The 18,970-nt window shown below is 41.4% G+C and overlaps 1 protein-coding gene across 1 annotated transcript; it reads right to left on the reverse strand.

The window, feature by feature from the left end:
* Window positions 1-673: 673 nt before the first annotated feature.
* Window positions 674-1,730, reverse strand: LOC110781176 (uncharacterized). The gene is made up of 3 exons (XM_021985406.2): window positions 1,673-1,730; window positions 984-1,579; window positions 674-874 (listed from the first exon to the last, which is right to left on the reverse strand). The coding sequence occupies exons 1-3, from the start codon at window positions 1,728-1,730 to the stop codon at window positions 674-676; spliced, it is 855 nt and encodes a 284-aa protein (XP_021841098.2).
* Window positions 1,731-18,970: the final 17,240 nt, after the last annotated feature.

Genomic DNA, 18,970 nt, shown 5'->3' on the forward strand with positions numbered 1-18,970 from the left:
ACACGTTTAATATGCATATTTACAACTTTCTAAGGCTCTTTACAAACTATTATTTCACATTTAAGGGTAATTGAGTCGTTCTAGGACATTTTTAGGCAAAAATGACGTTTTCGAACCCAACTTTGAACTAAAGAACCTAAGGAATGTTTTCAAACTTATTACACGTTTAATATGCATATTTACAACTTTCTAAGGCTCTTTACAATCTATTATTTCACATTTAAGGCTAATTGGGTCGTTCTAGGACATTTTTAGGCAAAAATGACGTTTTCGAGCCCAACTTTGAACTAAAGAACCAAAGGAATGTTTTCAAACTTTTATTACACGTTTAATATGCATATTTACAACTTTCTAAGGCTCTTTACAATCTATTATTTCACATTTAAGGCTAATTTGGTCGTTCTAAGTCATTTTTAGGCAATAATGAAGTTTTCGAACCCAACTTTGAACTAAAGAACCTAAGGAATGTTTTCAAACTTATTACACGTTTAATATGCATATTTACAACTTTCTAAGGCTCTTTACAATCTATTATTTCACATTTAAGGTTAATTTGGTCGTTCTAAGTCATTTTTAGGCAAAAATTTAGGGATATCTTACAGGTTTACAGCTATAATAGATGCATAATAATCGAATTAAACAGAAAAGAACAAAAGGATGAGACGATGAGTTCTTACCGACTGTGGAAAACTGGAGCCCAGAACCAACAGTTCATTTCTAGGACACCATAGATATGCCAAAGGCCAGAATACTCATAGTACGTCTTTCGATTATCCGTCAAAGGCAGCTTGTAGTTGACAAGAATGAAGAAAGATATCCAACCATGAAATTGTATAGCAAGATTGAGTGCAGAAAAAGAAACAGAAACAGGTTCCTGGAGAAACAAGTCGAAAATATTTGAACTTGCTAATTGAAGGACAAATAAAGTTAATACTACTCCAAAATAATCTAACATATTGCAACAAACAGGAACACATAAGAACCTGAATTCCATAAACACGACGAAAAGGCCATCTTCCGTGATACTTGACAGGCTTCTCGCCGAGCTTTCTTCTTTCCTCCTCCCTTGCAAGCATACAATAGTAGCGGCAATCACTGTGGCAATCCCATTGTTTCCATTTCAGATAGAGTGGTTCTTGGAGGTACCACCGACCATCAGAAATGTTACCATCAGCGGTGAATATGCAATGCTGAAAGCATTGTTGACTTCCAACACAACCCGTCTCCTGACAATTCTCCACACAACCCCTGGAGACATGAAGATATAAACAGTTGAAGATTTCTACCCAGTCAAGCATTATTGGAGATAATGACAAGCAACAGAATGGTTGAAAAGTGCAAATAAAGTTCATCAAAGCAATGGAGTACACAGCATCAAACACGACTAATAATAACGCCAAAACATTCACTGGAATCATTTCTAACACCAGCACTTTACTCCACTGAATTTGCTGATAAGTTACACTTTTAAGATATATGCTAAGCCTAGGAGAACAGTCCCTCAAGAACATATGGCAGAAAAAAAAGTCCATCAAAGCAAAGAGACATAAATATATAAGCACAGGAAAATTCCACATTGCTACAAGTCCAGTAATCCACTCCTATTACCAATTAATTTGCTATTTCAAATGGGATGTCACTTGGATCGTAACTCTTAAGTGTTAATACTGACCATCATTGTCTGTTAACTCAATTTTCTCAATCTCATTCTGAAATCTTTCTTCTTCCATTACTTTTTCAATACCTCTTCTGCTAAATGGAGACTGATTCTTAATCTAACAGCAATTATCTTTCAAAAACGCTTAGTTCTTTTTTCATTGCTTATCATCCTGGCATGGTTTCACCCATAAATTGAGGAATTCCAATTATCTACGCATATTGCTCTCTTCACTTAAAACAAATCAGCTACATTGTCACACACACACACACCTCATTGACCATAAATACCTGAGATCTAGTGAGTCAAGCATGAGTATGGAGGTCGAACAACCAATCACCGAAAGACTCAGGGTACGATGACAGAACACCATCTGAAATCTATAAGAACTAGAATAGAATCAATCAATCAGTGAACTTGATGTAACCATCAAAACTTTAATTTCTATAATCCCGTCATTTTCCGAATTTCAATTATAATGTCCACAATTAAAATTAAAATACACAATTAAAATTCAATAAATATCAAAACTATTCAATACCTAAGAGAGGAGAGACGACAATGAACGAGGGCGGCTGAGTGGGTGGCGGCGTGGGCGGCGGCGTGGGAGGCGACCCTAAAAACGGAGTAGTGAGGGGAAGCAGTGAAGCGCGCAGCAGTGAGGGGAAGCTGAATTGTTCTCGCGCAGCAGTGAGGGGAAGCAGTGAACGCCGGCGCGGCAACGATGAAAGGCGGCGAAGCAACGACGGCAGTGCCGCCGGTGAGAACAAAGCAGCTAGTGTTGGTGGTGGTGGTGGTTTCGTTGGGGAGGGCGCTAGTGTTGGTGTTAATTTGTCGAGCAATAACCTAAGTCAGATGAATATTCGTTTTGCAATTAAGGGTGAGCGCGAATTCGAAAAAAAAAATTAGTCATTTGCATCGCAGATTTATAATTCTGCGTGGCAAATGACTCTAGGAGCACCCTAGAGTCATTTGCCACGCAGAATTATAAATCTGCGATGCACTTAATTGAGTAATTTGCGTCGCAGATTTATAATTCTGCGTGGAAAATGACTCTAGGGTGCTCCTAGAGTCATTTGCCACGCAGAATTATAAATCTGCGATGCAAATGACTAAATTTTATGCTAAAATTTGTTATTTGCTTCGCATGTTCAGAATGGCGTGGCAAATGCGAGGATGCAAATAAGCCTTTTTCCACTAGTGAAACTCTACGGATTTTAGGAATCCGAATCTGACTAAACAAAACTGCCCAGACCCTATTTTCAACGCCTGGCTCTGGGCGCCGAAATCTTTGGCGCCCAGGCCTGGGCGCTGAAAATACCTGGGTATTTCCTAATTCTTTATGGATTAGAACTCTGCAATTCTATCTTTCCACGAACTCTTCCCTATAAATAGGCCCCTAGTTTCGATGTGAAACAACACACAACAACACATAATATATTCTGAGTATTGACTCTAAACCCCTTAGCCTAAGCCTCTCGCTGCGAAACTGTTCACGCGTTCTGTCGCAATCGATCCATAAATCGAACAGAACGTATCCTGTCCCATAATTAAGATTCGTTAAATAAAAAGGAGAAATAGCAATGTCAAAGTGGTTAGTTTTCTGAGAACCGTGACGCACCTCTCAAGGGTGCGTCGTGATGTGTCCCTTTTCGATGATTTAACTGCTTTCCTCGCCCTTTTATGAACTGTTAAACTAACCTAATATGATTGTTCTATCACGCCTAACCAATATAATATTTTTGGGAAATCGGATTATCATGCTAGGTCCCTTAATGTTATTTAAATCAGATAATCACGATCGAATTAGTATTATATGTTGCATATTGCTAAAATCAACTCAGATTAGTTTAATAGTTAACGCATGTCCCTTCAATTATTTATGCTGAGCTAGTAAGGATATCCTGCCTTTGGAGTTATCGACGAGCGAATTACTCCTCTCGGTAGTTACAGTCCCCCGAACCCTCAATCTCTACCTTGCGGGTGTATATTGAGAGATCCCCACACCAGGGATCACAAGGGAACCTACGGCCGTCGTGGTCAAACATAATTACACTCCTTTATGTCACGATAACCGGGTTTTGTCAGTTTTTCTCATTGTCGTTAAAAACTGAATGGCGACTCCTATATTACTAGTCAATTGGGTGTATACTCACAGGAAATCCAATTACACTTGATTGAATAAAAAGAATCGTCACACCCACGAGGGACAAGGTCACGCATTAGCCTCGCGCTTTTTCGACCCCCTCACACCCCCGTACTTAGATATTCGAGGTACGTACATGCCTAGGGTGACCACCAATTACATGAGGACTATGTGATGTTTATTATTTGTGAATCATGTGACTTGTATTGTTATTGGATTCATGTTTGATGTTGTAAACAAGCATGTTATTGGATATTGTTGAATTATGAATCCTATGTGAACAATCATGTTGTGATTATGTATTATCGTTGAATTATGTTAAGCATGGTGTTCAAGTTTATATGCATGTATGGATGTTTCATATGCAAGGATTATGTTTATGCTATTGTACGTAATGTCTATCATACTTTGAGCCAAGTATTCATGCCTTGTTGCACTATTTATATTGCCCCATCTGTAGGGTATGTTTGAGAAGTTTATGTGAATTGAACTAAGGGCATTCGTGCCTTGTGCATACCCCGCTTGTTAACTGGCAATGTCGGGTTATCTCAATAGATTGAGAAAGAACAATGGGAGTAATATCACTTGAGTCATTAGGTCCCTCTCGCCTGCATGCCCCCTTGGCTTGCACTTGCGGGTTGGCCTCTTGAGCGAAATTCGTCTGTTGAAGACACTACCTCGGCCAGGGCATGTGTTGGATCTACGATAGAAGCGGTACCAAGCCAGGCGCAAATAAACTACCCATAGAAACCTATCATAAACTACGTGGCATATTTAATTTTCAAATCCATGTTTGTAATGTAGTTATGTGTAGCGAAATATGTGATTGTGTGTGACAAACTATCCTAGAAAACCAATGACCTTAAAAATTGCCCAAACATTCATAGACTAATTTGCCAAAGAGTTATACCGAAACACGTGTTCCGCAAACCCGAATGATCGCCACAAAATAAGCGACGCTCGGGATGGCCTGTAACGAATCCCACAAACGCTGTTACGCGTAAAGGACGTTATTAGGCAAGCACGCAAATCGAAGTCGCATAAACAGAAAACAGAAAACGAGAACCAGCCAGGGACGCATTTTCAACGCCCCTGGCTGGGCGCCAAAATTTCTCATGCCCACTGCTGGGCGCTGAAGTTGCTGCTTGGCTTTCTGGTCAGGCGCAGCAGCCTCGGTGCCCAAGCAAAAAGAAAGCACGTAGCACAAAAAATGCTCATCAAAAGAATTGCTACGAGGGCGTAAGAAAAGCACTTGATTTCAAAAGGCGACTCGCGAAAAATTAATAACTCTTTGTTTCGTCGTTAGGCCTCCTACGACGGCAATGCTCGGCACCAAAACCGAACATGCTAACAACTATGAATGTCACACGGGCAAGTGTTTCGAAAATCCAAAGAACGACCAAAATAAAAAAAAAAACCCCAAAAAGTGTACCGACAGAAGAAAGAGCGAAAAGAAAACACCAATTTAGAGAGTCGAAGTCTAGACTAAGTAATGCTTGAAACTTTGGGAACCTAAACTTTAGCTTATCTTATGCCTAGGACTGGTCCTGCCACTTGGTGCCGATCAGGGAATCAACGGCTAGTGCGTCTCGAAGATACATCACCAACACCAGGTCTAGTAACTCCAAGCTCCGTCCGTCGTCCCTCATTTCAAGGATCTCCGCTTCCCCAACCTCGATTCGCACCTCCAAACATGTCCATCGAAGATTTGCGAGACCAGATGGTCCAAATGACCCAACTCATGGGCCAACTGAAAATGGAAAACGAAGCCTTAGCGGCTGCGCAAGCCAAAAATGACCTCGAAAACGAGAAGAAGATCGAAAAAATGTTCCTACAGCAAACCATGGGGAGCAGATACTTCTCCCTCGAGCCTGAACCTTTTTCTGGCAAATTACCAGAAAAGTTCAGTTCATCTGACTTACCAAAGTTCAAGGCCACGGACAACCCCCGTGATCATCTACTGAGCTTTGTGAATACCATGAACTTGAAAGGCGTGGACAAGTCCATGTACCTACCTGCCTTTCCTTTGTCCTTGGAACCTGTGCCGCTCAAATGGTACTATCACCAGGACCCTAAGCTCTTCCCCACTTGGGAAGACTTTGTCAATGTCTTCATCAAGCAATACTCGTCGAACATGGATTTCCAAGTCACCATGCGCGAGCTGGAAGTTCTCTTCCAAAAGAAAAATGAGGGTTTCACAACCTACTTTGCTAGATGGAGGGACCAAGCGGCCCAGCTAATCAATAGGCCTCCCGAAACAGAATTGGTCCAAAAATTCATTGACAACTTGGACCCGGGTTACAGACAACACCTTAGGTACCTGGGACTCAACACTTTCAAAAGGGTTTATGATGTGGGAATAAAAATCGAGGACGACCTCGCCAAAACCATACAGAGCAAACCTGCATATAAGACCAACACCTATAATCGGGGTAACGCATCCCAAGCCCAAGAAGTCCATGCTGTAGAAGAGGCTCCCGCCCGAAGATACCCTGTAAGATGGGTCCGAGACCGAAAGTTTGCCCCACTCGGGTCAACTTTGGTACAAGCCTTTGAAAGACTAACCAATCAAGGAAAGTTGAGACCTATAGGCCCCACCCGTGACCCTCCTGTCAAAAATAAATACTGGGTCGAAGGTACTTACTGCGAATTCCATCAAGGAAATGGGCATGACACTGAAAACTGCTGGAATCTAAAACATACGATCCAGGACATGATAGAGGATGAAGTAATACCTCTCCCTAACGTTGGCAAACCCAACAACGACAAGAGCCCACTCGGCTCTTGTCACATCTCTCTCGACCAACCAGAGAATTTCGACCCCACGGTGTATATTACACCTCAAAGTGCACCACTCGCTGTGGTACCTATGGATCGAATCGAGGGGGAAGTGTGCAGTGTGTGGAACGATGATGTTGAAGATATTTACCTATCTCAAGTCTCGGGCCAGGACCTCTTCACTGAAACTTGGCCAGGGTATGCTCTCATTGACACCACCCCTCAGGAGCCCGAGGTCGACAACCTCACCCGATCCGGAAGGATATACCAACCGGATATTCACCCACCTCCTATGGACGACATCCCGGTTAGGCAAACTCCTGAGAATGGGCGGCACGCCACCGTCGCAGAAGTCATTGAAAATCCTCTCCTGAAACAACTGAAAAGAACCAAGGCCGAGATTACCATCTGGGATCTTATGTGTACTTCAAAGGAACATCGCGAAAAGCTTATTCGCTCACTTGACCTCATCTCAGTACCTACAGATATCACACCTGACTCATTGGTTAGCCATGTCACGAGAGATGCCGGAGAAAAGGCCATAGTTTTCACTGATAAAGACTTACCCAAAGAGGGGGTTGCTTACAATAAAGCCCTTTACTTAGTGGTTGGATGCAAATGACAAAACATCCCCCTAGCGCTCGTAGATAATGGTTCGGCGGTTAATGTCTGCCCATTGCGAACCGCCCATTGCTTGGGGCTAGGAAGCAATGACTTCCAAACCTCCTCACAAGGGGTACGAGCTTATGATAACTCCCGAAGGCCTGTATTGGGAAAAATCAACCTTACCATACAAACTGGGCCTGTGGCACGCACCACGGAGTTTCAAATAATCGACATCAAGCCCACTTTCAACCTCCTCTTGGGGCGACCTTGGCTCCATGACTTAGGAGGTGTGGCTTCAACCTTGCACCAAATGGTTAAACTTAACCATAACGGGGTAATACTAGAAATCCGCGCCCCTCCTCTCGACGTCAGTTGTACTATGGTTGGAACGGCCGAAACTGCAGATGACCTTTATGGGTTTCAAATGGAAGAAGCAATCCAGTTCATCGAAGATTATGATCCAGCCTTCCTAGACCCGCATGCATCCCGAGTCATCCCTAGAATGCTGTTGGCTCAAGGTTATTTCCCAGGAACCCCATTGGGCATAAGGAAGAAGGAATGCACATTCCATCCTTTTCCCGACAAATCTACTCCCTTTGGCTTAGGTTATGAACCAACGGAGGAAGATATTGCTGACCGCCTATCTAGGCTACGCCTTAACAAAGCCAAACAAACCACCCTCCTTCTCCCATATCAAAGGACCCTTAACGGGATGTTTGTTCGGGAAGGAGAAGAACACCCATGCTGTGATTTCCCTGAACCCTTCGTTCGGGATGGCTTGCTAAAACCCGGATTTGAAATTTTCCATGACTGCCACACCTTGGATGAGGCACCCCACCTCACCAAGACTAAAACAGCTGAAATATTGGACAACCAGGCTCTATGGACATTGTTTAACGAATCGAGGCCTATGGAGAACGAGACTGTGATGACTACCCTAGCTTTACAAGATGAAGGTTTCGATCCAACCCGGTTAATCTCTCCTGCATCAACACTAGAAGAGGTCGGGAACGGATGGGTGAAGACATATCAGTGGGTCAACGCAAAAGGAATAGGATTCAAGATGAGTACCGGTGAAGGATCGAAGTTTTATGAGACTAAACCCCAGGCTTGAGCCATATAGAGCACCATTAGTAGTTCTTTAGATTGATAGAAAAAATAGAGACTTTAGATGGTCCTAAGGCCCTTTAGAATATGGGTCAGTTTTATTTCAGTGTGTTTTCCTTACTTTCCAAATCAATAAAGGCGTAATATTTCTCCTAAAAATTTTATTCTAACACTAAATAAGCACCAAATGTACTTGCAAAATAAAAAAAATAATAAAGAAGCGGCCCACTATAGGCCCAACAAACAAAGCCCACTCGGTTTTGAAATAATGCCATGTGAACCAGTTCCCGAAACCCACAAAATAAACCACACTATCCCATCCTCAAAACCTAAAAAGCCAACCAATGTCATCATAAGAGCCAATCCATGCAACCCAAAATCAAAAAGAAATCAAAAATTTAAAACAAATGCAAATGTTACCAAAAAAAATAAATTCATAAAACATAGAATCCACCAACAGCTGTTTCACATAGATTCCATCATACCCTCCACAAAGATCTTCATAAGTTCCGCACCCTAACTCCATTTTCAAAACCGTTTTGAGTCACCAATAGAAAAAATTAATCTGGACAAAAATGCGTTTCACGCTAACAGTCAAAAAAGCCTCCAAAATAGCCTCAAAATTAACTTTAACTACGAAGCAAAATATCAAGGCACAAAAAACGAAATAGAAATAAACGCAAGAACATGTGAAGCAAAAACGTCAAAATTGACCGCCCAAGTTATTTTCAGCGCCCAGGGCTGGGCGCCGAAATTTCTGACGCCCCAGCCTGGGCGTTGAAACTCTCTGCCTGCCAAAAGTTTTCCTTTTTTCGAAAAGTGCTCGTCATTTTATCCGCACACAACGGAAAAATAACGAACACTTGGGGGGTACAGTACGTATCCAAATAGGTTTACCAACAAATTGGTCGAATTTTACGCAACCTATGGAAAACGGCAGATGAAAATAATGGCAAATACTTCACTCATTTGACCGATTAAGTAATATGTTTCCACTTCAGGACATATCTACCGAAATCCGGCATACTAGAACTTATTCTAAAGCTAAGAACTACGCGCGACCTGATTCTGACAAGATACGTAGGCAATCCTTACCAAGGATTCGGTCCAAATAATAATAAAAAAATTATATTCTTTGTGTAAAAAAGTGTTAGACATATAAACAAAATTGAATGGAAACTAAAAATACGCCTTTATTAAAATATAATAAGAAGGAAAACAAAGTGCTAAGAATAAAAACAAACACAACTGAAATAAATAGAGGGCACCTACACCCTAGCAAAGAACTACACTACTCTAGTTCTTCCGGATCATCAAATAAAGTCTTGAAGAGAGCAATGTTCGCAGGATCCACCCCCATAGTCTTCTGCGCTGCCCCAATATCAATCTCCATAAGAACTGGCTCCTGGACACTAACTTCCAAAGATGCCAAAGCTTTAGAAACATTCTCAGTTATAGCCCGCTCAGCCTCAAGGGCACAAACAGTGGTGGGAGAAGGATTACTATCATCAACTGGACTAGCCACTGTTTCTACAGGTGGCTGAGCCTTCCTAACCCATACATTGTTCCGGCGACGATCTCCGTGAGAGCTTGCATTTCTTTTAACAACAGCAGGCCCCTTCATGCTAGGCATCTTTTTAGGCCTGACACTGGAACGGGGAAGAACTTCCTTTCGCTTTCGATCAGGACGAGCTTTCACAGTCTTAAAACTATAGGTACGAGGTCTGGCAGAATCAGGACCCTCATACTTAACACGAATACGAGGTATCAAAAGCTCAGCCGGCTCCCTATTACGAGCCTCGGTCCTCACATCCTTGTCATCGGAACTCATCCACAACTTATAGTTTTCAGAAAGACCCACAAACCCATTTGTAGCTACAGCCCAACGCGGGAGACCATCATAATACCTAGCCCACGCTAAGACCCGTGTTTGTGCAAAGGTCGCTACCTTAGGTGGTACCGTATCAGAAAAGGGGATAGTCTGCCTTAAACCATATTGACGCATGACTCGGTAAGGGAAAATATAAATGGGACAAGATAGCCCCAACAAAGAAACATAAACCGATACATCAGACCCCCCCTGTCATAGTAGTCAAACCCCACCATGGTACCATCCACTTAATAGAACAAATGCCATAAGTAAAAAAGGAGGTCCATTCGGCCTCGTCCTGGCCTTGGTGCAAGTACTTTCGGTTACCCAAAGCTATAGGGCGATAATGTTTAGGATCGGCAGGAGCTTCCAAAATTCTAAGCCGTTCCGCAAGCCAAATCTGCAAAAACAGGTACGATCGAATCAAAAGAATAAAAAGAAAGAAAAAAGGTTCCTGGGGCGCAGTTTCAATGCCCAGGACCAGGCGCCGAATAGTCCAGCGCCCAGCCCTGGGCGCTGAAACTCAGCCCCAGGCAAAAAGAAATATATAAAAGTGGCGTATGTGTGCGCAAAGAAAAAATAGATAACCTGCAGTAATAGGGGGCTTCCCTTAAAAATTTCGGATTTGGCATCCTTCTTCAGCTCATCCGCACTCAGCAAAGTCTCAGCAACAACCAACGGCATAATAGAATAGCAACTTTCCATCTGGCTAATCAAGGGGATCAGCCTTATGTCACCGAACTCACCATTATTATTCGACAGCAAATAATGATTCAACAAGCAAAATACAAGGGCTCGAATGTTCAATTTTTGTTCGGTCATATTCTTACTAGGCCTAAAATGATGTTTTACGAGTTTTGCCAAGTTAACCTTATCGTCTACAACAAGTTCAGCAAACATGTTATCATCTAGCCCTAGGAAAGCCCTTATGGTTGTTTTACCCTCTTCAATAGTGCCAGGGGTAACAGGAGTAGCATTAGTAGGATAACCAAGGATCGCAGCAAATTCATCAGGCAAAGGACATATTTCATTGCCCCGAAAGGAAAAAACATGATGATCGGAGTCCCAAAAGTTTAGGGCAGCATGCAGAAAATTATAATCAATATTAATTTGTTGTAAGCCTAAAAGTGCCTCTAAGTGGTATTCTTTTAACAAAGCTTTTTCTGTGGGAGTAAGGGCTCGTAGCCAACGCCTAACAGTCCGTTGGAGTGAGAAAGTAGGGATCGACATGGCAAAAGCAGTAAATAATTAGAGCACAGCAAAAAAGAGAGAGAATTTGAGAGTGGTGGAAAATAAGGACGTACCTAGCCCCTATATATAGCTGAACGCACCCAATAAACATCCTGATCCCATTCGGAAACGTGTTTAGAAATCCGAAAATCAAATATTACCAGGAAAGAACTTTCAGCGCCCACCTCTGGGCGCCGAAATTTTTAACGCCTGAGCTTGGGCGCGGAAAATGCAGCCCAAGGCCCAGATTTCACAAAAACACGGAATAGGAAAGGACTTAAGACCGTGTTGCTAAAACACGAGGCCCTATTACAAGTAAGATCAAGCCCAAAGCACCTTTAGCTCCCAAATAAGCAAAAAATAATAATAATAGTGAAACTTGGTCGAAACTTAGACTCATCTCAGAAAACGCTCATGTACACTTTTCAAAAAAAAAGCAAGTTAAATATCATGGTCATTCTTCGAAACACCAAAAATATGTGTCGTCAAGTCATTGGTTTTCCAAATAGAAAATGTATGTCTGTCAAAGGGATAATCCGGGCCAAGCCAAAACCGGATGTCGCCTGAAAGCTAAAGTCGCACTCCACGGCTTCACTAAAAATAGCACACTACTATAGGAGGTCGCTCGCACATACGAGCGTGACCCCAAACATGATTACAAGACGCGAAAAACAACCGACGAGCTCCAACACTTGGGGGCTCGCGAAAAGTGGACTCCAACAGGGAGCGCCAATCAGAATCACATTCCCAGACTGCGCCACGCACCATAACATGTTTGGATATCTCAAAAAATATCGTTAAACAAAAATATACACAGTGTGGACCCACTTATAGGACACATCTAATCAGGAAATATTACGACCCACCAACAGGTTGTAATCACCAAAAGCTCTTCTACATAGGCAAAATAAGAAATTCAAAATGGGCTCGCCCACCCTCAGCGGGCGGGGTCTGCGTCACTAGCCGCGCAGGTCCTCAGTTTCGAAAAATAAAGTCTTCAAATTTAAAATAGGCTCGCCATCTTCAGCCGGCGGGGTCTACGCAAAACACGTAGGTCCTTATTTTCAAAAAAAAAACAAAAAACAAAACAAAATAAAATTTCAAAACAGATTCGTCCACTTCTATCGGACGGGGGGTCCACCCTCAGCGGACAGGCTCGCCATCTTCAGCCGGCGGGGTCTACGTCACAAACCGCGTAGGTCCTTATTTTCAAAAACATCAAAACAGATTCGTCCACTTCTATCGGACGGGGGGTCCACCCTCAGCGGACAGGCTCGCCCACCTTCAGCGGGCGGGGTCTGCGTCACTAACAGCGCAGGTCCTTAGTCGCTGCAGCGATAACTTTTATCGGTTTTCCCTTTTTCCAAAAATCAAAGGATCGGTTTTCCCTTTTTCCGAAAATCAAAGGATCGGTTTTCCCTTTTTCCGAAAATTAAAGGATTGGTTTTCCCTTTTTCCAAAATTTAAAGGATTGGTTTTTCGTTTTTCCAAAAAAGAGCGATGTGCTGGATTTTCCTTCGTTTTACGTCCTATAAAAACAAGGGGGTTTTCTCGTTTAGCTAGCCCTGAAAATGAGAATATTTAAAACGGATTTTTCATGAAATACCCCTCAATTTTCACGAAATTCACCAAATGCCCCTCAACTTTCAGAAATTCACCAAATGCCCCTCACCTTTAATATAATACCCAAACTACCCTTACTAATGACACGCCGTTAGTCCGCCGTTAGCCTACTTTTCTAATTCACCAAATGCCCCTACAATGTAACTTATTTCACCAAATACCCCTATTTTAAAATATAATTCACCAAATGCCCAAATGTAAAAATTACATTTTTAAAGCCCAACAGCTAGTTTTTGGGCATGTGTATGTCGGCCGAAAAGAAGGAACAGTCCTTGTCGGCTGGTGTTATGGGGGAGGAAATTGATGAAGCAGGTTCTCCGTGCTAATTTATTGGGCGTTTCTGTGATTTCTCCGGCTAACAATTGTCCATTGGTTGGGGTTGGGGTTTGGTTGGGGTTGGGTTCTCTCTCTCCATTTTTTTAAAGACAAGTGAGAGTCTTTTTATTATTAGATGTGAATACAACATTAGTTTACACCATAACTGAGCTTAATCATAGTTTGGGGAAGTTGATGTCAAAAATCCGTAGCTCTAGCGACAACCACATGTCCATAATAGGACTAGACATCGAAAGGCACTACTGTCAAGATGACACCAAACACCAACTTGCTGAAAAAGTTGCCATAGTGAAGCTGTTTTTCTTCGACAATTGCTTGATTATCCAGTTGTTGCGGATTAATAAACCTATTTGTTCACTGGCTTAGTTCTTCCAAAGACAAGAGCTTACCTTTGTTGCTGTTAAAATGAACAACTGTCTTAAAGCGTTGAACAGAGATTATGGGATTCAATGCAGGAATGCTTTTGATTTGCGTGAATTGGTTGTAACTGCTAAACAGGATAAAAAACAGACCAATGAAAAGTTCAAAATATTTGGATTGCAATATTTGACGAATCTATTTACACCGGGTAAAGAATTGTTTTTGTACGTGCTTAAAGGTCCTGCAGCACCTCTAGGAAGTTGGGGTGCTACTATGTTGTCTTTACAACAAATTGAAGCAGCTACTCGTGATGCTTACTTGTGTTGCCTTGTTGCGTATTTCTCTTGTTAATTACTCCATATTTGGGAACTAAACTACTTCCTCATGAAATTGTAATCAATCTAGCATTTCTGCTGCTAATATTTTCAGATGTGTCAGAAATAAAGTGTACTAAAAATATCAGCAACAGATTAAGCATATTCAACACACAAAAAAACATCATTTATCAAACTAGATTAAGCATATTCACCATTCAAAAACATCATAATGATCATATTCACCATTCAAAAATAACTTCATATAGTGACAGATATACTGAAACAATATGTAGTATTGATCAAAAACATCATATTTAAGCATATTCGCCATTGTTGCTTGGATCACACTTGTAGTATACCCTTTGTGGAATGAGTGTTGTATCGGAGCTACGAATGACAAATTTCCTCCCACGATAGCAGATTTTATTTGGGACTCTAACATATGTGGACTCATTATGTGTGGATGATGATTTTGAATGATAACTCATGACACAAAATGAGATGAAACTACAATAAAACAATTTGGTGACTAAATAAACACTCAGAACAGGGTTATTTATACTAAAACAATAAGCTACGGCTATTTTTCAATCCCAAAAAACTAGCCGTTGGGCTTTAAAAAGGTAATTTTTACATTTGGGCATTTGGTGAATTATATTTTAAAATAGGGGTATTTGGTGAAATAAGTTACATTGTAGGGGCATTTGGTGAATTAGAAAAGTAGGCTAACGGCAGACTAACGGCGGACTAACGGCGCGTCATTAGTAAGGGTAGTTTGGGTATTATATTAAAGGTGAGGGGCATTTGGTGAATTTCTGAAAGTTGAGGGGCATTTGGTGAATTTCGTGAAAATTGAGGGATATTTCATGAAAAATCCGTATTTAAAAACGTTTTACCTCGTGATTGGGCTTGGCCAGGCCCAATTACACTTTACAGCTTTAATTTCGAAAACATTTGTAGCTACTCCCAATGACAAAGTGAGGGAGTTTCTACGCATCTTTAGATCCTTCCAATGACAAAGTGAGGAAGTTTCTATACTATCAGTTGACAAATCCCTATGACGCGTGAGGGATATGTCGACACTTCAAGTGATAACCCTTAATTCAAATGTTATCACTCGGGGGCTCGTGAGACCCTCGCAAAACAGGTCACATACACCATGGCTTGTGTGACGCACTCCGTCTAATACTTTGACCATCGTCTTACTCCAAGACTCAGTCAAAGTGGGGGCTAACTGTAGACACCTACTTTTGTCCCCGTTCCCGCAAGGGAAAGGTTCGATGATGAAAGCATAAAAACTCCACTTAACAACGCATCTCCTATAAAATAAACGAATCTCGATTCCCCATTTCATTTTACCCGAAACCTGCTATTTATGGAAACCTGCTAAAAATAGTAACTGCCGTAAAAGGTAGCTTCTAAAAGTGGTAAATCATAAAAGATAGAAACCTGTCAGAATTAGGTGTTGCACTCCAACATAAATCCTAAATGAGATAGAAAACCGCGAGAATCCTATTCCTAATAGGATTCGGAAATAAGAGTTACGTATTAATTAAAATCCTAACGAACCTAGAGTTCGTAACGGGCCCAGACGCATTCCGTCACAAAATTGATACGCGCTAAAAGACTCGAATTAATCTCAAACTCTACGGATTTTAGGAATCCGAATCTGACTAAACAAAACTGCCCAGACCCTATTTTCAACGCCTGGCTCTGGGCGCCAAAATCTTCGGCGCCCAGGCCTGGGCGCTGAAAATACCTGGGTACGTCTCTTTTCCTAATTCTTTATGGATTAGAACTCTGCAATTCTATCTTTCCACGAACTCTTCCCTATAAATAGGCCCCTAGTTTCGACGTGAAACAACACACAACAACACATAATATATTCTGAGTATTGACTCTAAACCCCTTAGCCTAAGCCTCTCGCTGCGAAACTGTTCACGCGTTCTGTCGCAATCGATCCATAAATCGAACAGAACGTATCCTGTCCCATAATTGAGATTCGTTAAATAAAAAGGAGAAATAGCAAAGTCAAAGTGGTTAGTTTTCTGAGAACCGTGACGCACCTCTCAAGGGTGCGTCGTGATGTGTCCCTTTTCGATGATTTAACTGCTTTCCTCGCCCTTTTTATGAACTGTTAAACTAACCTAATATGATTGTTCTATCACGCCTAACCAATATAATATTTGTGGGAAATCGGATTATCATGCTAGGTCCCTTAATGTTATTTAAATCAGATAATCACGATCGAATTAGTATTATATGTTGCATATTGCTAAAATCAACTCAGATTAGTTTAATAGTTAACGCATGTCCCTTCAATTATTTATGCTGAGCTAGTAAGGATATCCTGCCTCTGGAGTTATCGACGAGCGAATTACTCCTCTCGGTAGTTACAGTCCCCCGAACCCTCAATCTCTACCTTGCGGGTGTATATTGAGAGATCCCCACACCAGGGATCACAAGGGAACCTACGGCCGTCGTGGTCAAACATAATTGCACTCCCTTTATGTCACGATAACCGGGTTTTGTCAGTTTTTCTCATTGTCGTTAAAAACTGAATGGCGACTCCTATATTACTAGTCAATTGGGTGTATACTCACAGAAAATCCAATTACACTTGATTGAATAAAAAGAATCGTCACACCCACGAGGGACAAGGTCACGCATTAGCCTCGCGCTTTTTCGACCCCCTCACACCCCCGTACTTAGATATTCGAGGTACGTACATGCCTAGGGTGACCACCAATTACATGAGGACTATGTGATGTTTATTATTTGTGAATCATGTGACTTGTATTGTTATTGGATTCATGTTTGATGTTGTAAACAAGCATGTTATTGGATATTGTTGAATTATGAATCCTATGTGAACAATCATGTTGTGATTATGTATTATCGTTGAATTATGTCAAGCATGGTGTTCAAGTTTATATGCATGTATGGATGTTTCATATGCAAGGATTATGTTTATGCTATTGTACGTAATGTCTATCATACTTTGAGCCAAGTATTCATGCCTTGTTGCACTATTTATATTGCCCCATCTGTAGGGTATGTTTGAGAAGTTTATGTGAATTGAACTAAGGGCATTCGTGCCTTGTGCATACCCCGCTTGTTAACTGGCAATGTCGGGTTATCTCAATAGATTGAGAAAGAACAATGGGAGTAATATCACTTGAGTCATGTGTTTGATCACAAGTCCTAAAGGATTAAAATGAAGTGTCATCGTTTGGTTGCCTGTACTTTATGTCTTTTTGTTGTGTCTTGAGTTCACCTCGTACATAAAATATTAATTAACGTAAAGTGCAACCAGAACAAGCTTCAAAACTCTTGGAACGTATATACCTCGAGTATGAACAATGGGGGGGGTCTTGCCAGAAAACTTGTACTCCTTTAATGATACAAGACGTTGTTTCATTCTTTCTTTTAAGCGCGGGAATTCCGTCGGTATGGCCCGACAGTCGGTATTGCTTGACATTTTATTACTTTGGTGTTTGGTGGGCTCCCAACACCCTTCATTTTATGGATACTTTCCTTTACCCGTTCGAAGCTAATTCTTAATTATAATTAAGCTGTGAGTCAAGAGTCATGTCAAGAGTCGTGTCAAGTGTCGAGTCTTGTCTCCATGATTACTTGTTTATTAAATGGTTTTTGTATGTAAATTATTATATTGTTGGAGTGAAGCATGTTAGACTAGAGCTTCATTCTAGCTTGTTCGTACTCAGCTTTCGCTGACTTCGTGCTTCATGTTTCCTTTGGTCATGGCCTTTGCCTTAATGACACTATGATGATCCATCCTTGCATTTGCATTGTTGGGGAGTAGATTTTTAATAACAGATTTGTAGAGATAAATTGCGGGAGAAGTTATCGAGCATGGGATTGAGTTTGAGAGATGTTTTGTCTTCCGCATTTATAAACTCTATTATTTCTATAGTCATGACTACATAAACTATTTAATTGCTAGTTCATGAATTTTTAAATGTTTTGGTTTGGGCCATAATGGTTCCGATTTGTATAACTATTTATATGTTTGAAAGTTAGTTAAATTCCGTTGCGTAATTCTGGTAAATAGTCTTAACCGTTATCACGGTGGCGGTAATATCTTGGTAATTCCTTTATTTTAAGTTGGAAAATGGTTTTATAAAAGCAAGGAATTATTAGGGTGTTACAAGTGTGGTCCATTCTCCCACAATAAAAGAAAAATCCAGTCAATCTCTCATATTGAATGTCGCACCATTTAGAGGTCGAGTGGCTAATAGAGATCATAGCTCCTCTCCGTAATGGTTTATCCATCTTTACCAGAATCTTCACACGCATGAATTCATCCTATCTAAGTGGATCCAAATCATCATATTCAATAAATCCTCCGAGGTTTTCTCCCACCTCATATGCAACCTCCATGTCCCGCCTTTTAAAAGGGACGCCCTTGATGCAAATCCAGAAAGGGGTAGAAGAAAAACACACCTCAGAGGGCTGTTCGTCCCCGTTAATCTCTTTCAGCAGCAGGACCTTGTTATCAAAAAACCAAGGGCATCCCTCAAGAACTCAGTTTTTATCCGCCTCACAAAAGAATTGGTAGATGAAGAGATTCATCTCGACCATTCGAATAGCAACGTTTTCCTTCACCTTCCAGACATTAAGCAGGGTTCGCTTCATCGCATCGACATTGAAAGGCTTAATTGTCAAAAGCTTCCCACCAAGGTTAAAGAAATTTGCTCCCTAGCATCCTGGTCATTCAAAACCTCAAAATCCCCACCTATGACCGTCATTTCCTCCTCCGCCAGTCTCAATTTCTCCCACTCTTCCACCAATTCAGCCTCCATACGTCAAATCTGAATCACTCAATGAGATTACAGTCACAAACTGAACCAAAACCGGCCGTAAGGAAACTCGAGCACCCACGTAAGGAAACTCGAGCAACCACGTAAGGAATGCAC

Source organism: Spinacia oleracea, chromosome 1, assembly GCF_020520425.1.
Source record: "Spinacia oleracea cultivar Varoflay chromosome 1, BTI_SOV_V1, whole genome shotgun sequence".
Classification (NCBI taxonomy): Eukaryota; Viridiplantae; Streptophyta; class Magnoliopsida; order Caryophyllales; family Amaranthaceae; genus Spinacia; species Spinacia oleracea.

Bases quoted from the DNA above. Each gene is read 5' to 3' on its own strand.
- LOC110781176 (XM_021985406.2), bottom strand. From the start codon at position 1,730: ATGGAAGAAGAAAGATTTCAGAATGAGATTGAGAAAATTGAGTTAACA. The intron at 1,580-1,672 runs GTCAGTATTAAC...CTGGACTTGTAG, and splicing joins TGAGTTAACAGACAATGATG to CAATGTGGAATTTTCCTGTG. The intron at 875-983 runs GTTCTTATGTGT...TTGTTTCTCCAG, and splicing joins GTCGTGTTTATGGAATTCAG to GAACCTGTTTCTGTTTCTTT.